The sequence below is a fragment of the Diadema antillarum genome, unplaced genomic scaffold (genome assembly GCF_040938485.1).
Source record: "Diadema antillarum isolate AM-2024a unplaced genomic scaffold, OU_Dant_1.0 seq00002262_RagTag, whole genome shotgun sequence".
NCBI classification, from domain to species: Eukaryota; Metazoa; Echinodermata; class Echinoidea; order Diadematoida; family Diadematidae; genus Diadema; species Diadema antillarum.
Window position 1 is genome coordinate 162,501 of NW_027272891.1, and position 2,500 is coordinate 165,000.

General features: G+C 33.5%; 1 protein-coding gene across 1 annotated transcript in view; it reads right to left on the reverse strand.

Moving 5' to 3' along the window:
• The window catches only part of LOC139714389 (monocarboxylate transporter 7-like), a 7,418-nt gene that overhangs the window by 3,495 nt on the left and 1,423 nt on the right, over positions 1 to 2,500 (reverse strand). Inside the window, exon 2 of the mRNA XM_071626100.1 lies at positions 314 to 451. Coding sequence (XP_071482201.1) covers positions 314 to 451 — 138 coding nt within the window. The remainder of the gene's footprint in view (positions 1 to 313; positions 452 to 2,500) is intronic.

The following is a 2,500-nucleotide window of genomic DNA, read 5'->3' on the forward strand; positions in this document are numbered from 1 at the left end:
CAATCAATCAATCAATCAGTCAATCAATCAATCAAGCAAGCAATCGATCGATCAATCAATCAATCAATTAATCCTCTATAAACTATATCCCTATATAAACGTAGATCTGATCACACAAGATTCATGGGCAATTAGTTAAGATAAATGATGCTTAGAGTTTTTAATCTACAAGATATCTCCCTGAAGCTACCCCTCCCTATTTTGCCACTATCATCCCCTCCTCTCCCCTCAAAATCACCACTCCACCCCCCCCCCCCCCCGTCCCGCCCCCACCCCTACACCCCTAAACCCTATTGCTCATTCATATACTTGCCGGATATGAGGAGAGACGCAGTGAACAAGAACAGTCCTTCAGAGAAACTCGTTAGGCAGAGACTGCCCCCGCTGACGAAGGCAAGGACGGCTACCATCTTCACTCCACCTTTCTCCAAGATAGGTGCAATGATCGGTGCTGTAGAACACAACAGATAATAACGATGATGATGATGGTGATGATGATGATGATGATCATAACAGTAATAATAATAATAATAATAATGATAATGATAATACTAATACTAATACTAATAATAATAATAATAATAATAATAATAAAAATAATGATAATAATAATAATGATAATAATAATAATATTAATGATAATAATAATAATAATACTAATGATGATAATAATGATGATAAAGTACACCAATAAAGCGCCTAATACATGAGTTTCGAAGCGCTGTAGAAAGAATGCATAGATACATTCACTTCCATAAACTTACTATATAAAATTTGATAATACAGCACTACAATACAATTTAAATTAGAATGTAGTCATGAAAATGGCAATGAAGAAAAATGACTTGAAAATGTGAAAACGCGAACAAGCACAAGAAAAATCAAAATTACTTACTGCAAAAATATCTTAGAGAGGAGATAACTAATCAGTAAGGGGAGTTAAACAAGAGACGCTTGAGACAGATAAATGCATATATATATATTGTATACATATTCATATCATATAAGCCTATATATATATATATATATACATATATATATGTATATATAGATATATATGTATACATATATATGTGTATATATATGTATATATATATATATATACATAATTATATATATATGTATATATACATGTATATATATATATATATATATATATATATATTCTTTGTATTATGAATAGGCCTATATCATTTCAAATTTAAAAAAAAAGCACTCCCTGGTCAAGTGTAGGTAAAAATCAAACAATCAGAACTGTAGAGGTTTAGATGAAATCGGATGTAAAACATTCAACGTGATGGATTTTAAAGCTGCATATTTATCATTTCATGAGGGGTGTCTCCTTCATTTCAAATCAGTGTTGTGTTGTGATGGACTGTACCACTTATGATCTCAGACATGGCTATCTGTTATATTTGCTCATTAATTGTATTTTCTCGTTTCTATAGATATTTGGATTTTACTACTGCATCTCTCTTTCAAACCTGAATAAAAACACATAATTAATTGAACAAAGTTATTGAACAAGTATGTGTATGAATGATTAATTAAAACGTATATGACAATATTCTATGATAATGCAAAATGAGGACGAGCAGGTGTTATTTGATCCATTAAAAGACAAATTTAGCAACTCTAAATATAGCAGAAATGCAGGAGACCATCATCATAAGTGAACACTTGACTATGATAATGGCCTCAAAGATAGATATCACACAAGACAAATTAAAGGGGATGGCTAGTAACTGATCAGTGGGAATCAGTGGGAATGCTGGGGGATGATTGTTCAAATCCTTGTGGGACTCATTTGAAGAGTACATTATATATCTATTGTTGTGTGAAAATTATTTGCTTCAGAATGGTTTCATATTCAAGTTTAATGTTTCCAGGTTAGCATGCCTTTACAGTGACGAGGAGATCGTTAACGGCCCGTTAACGATCGCCCCGTCACTGTACAGGCATAGTAACTTGGAAACATTAAACTGCACATTACTTGAATATGAGACCATTCTGAAGCAAATAATTTTCACACAACAATAGATATATAATGTACTCTTAAATGAATCCCACAAGGATCGGAACAACCATCCCCCAGCATTCCCACTGATTCCCACTGATCAGTTACTAGCCATCCCCTTTAAGGGATTTTGTGTGTATGAATCTAAGGGTAGTGATGCCATCATCACTTCACCTGATTTGCAGGCAGGTTTGCCCCTAATGCACTATTTTGTCAATAAAAAGAAAAAAAAATACAAAGAAAGCACAGGTAGGTGTAAATGCAACCGTTTATGCATATTTCATGCAAAAAATAAAACATATCTAGGATACAAATGCTGAGAACTCTTCACAGAAATTGTTGAAATTTACCATCGCACTATCCCATCAAAATATGCAACGGAACTGCTCATTTAAGGCACGACTGCAACCGGGGGCAAACGGAAGAAGTTCCGACCTATCTACGCAAATTACAAATTTACTGGTAGGGGACATATCAGATCAC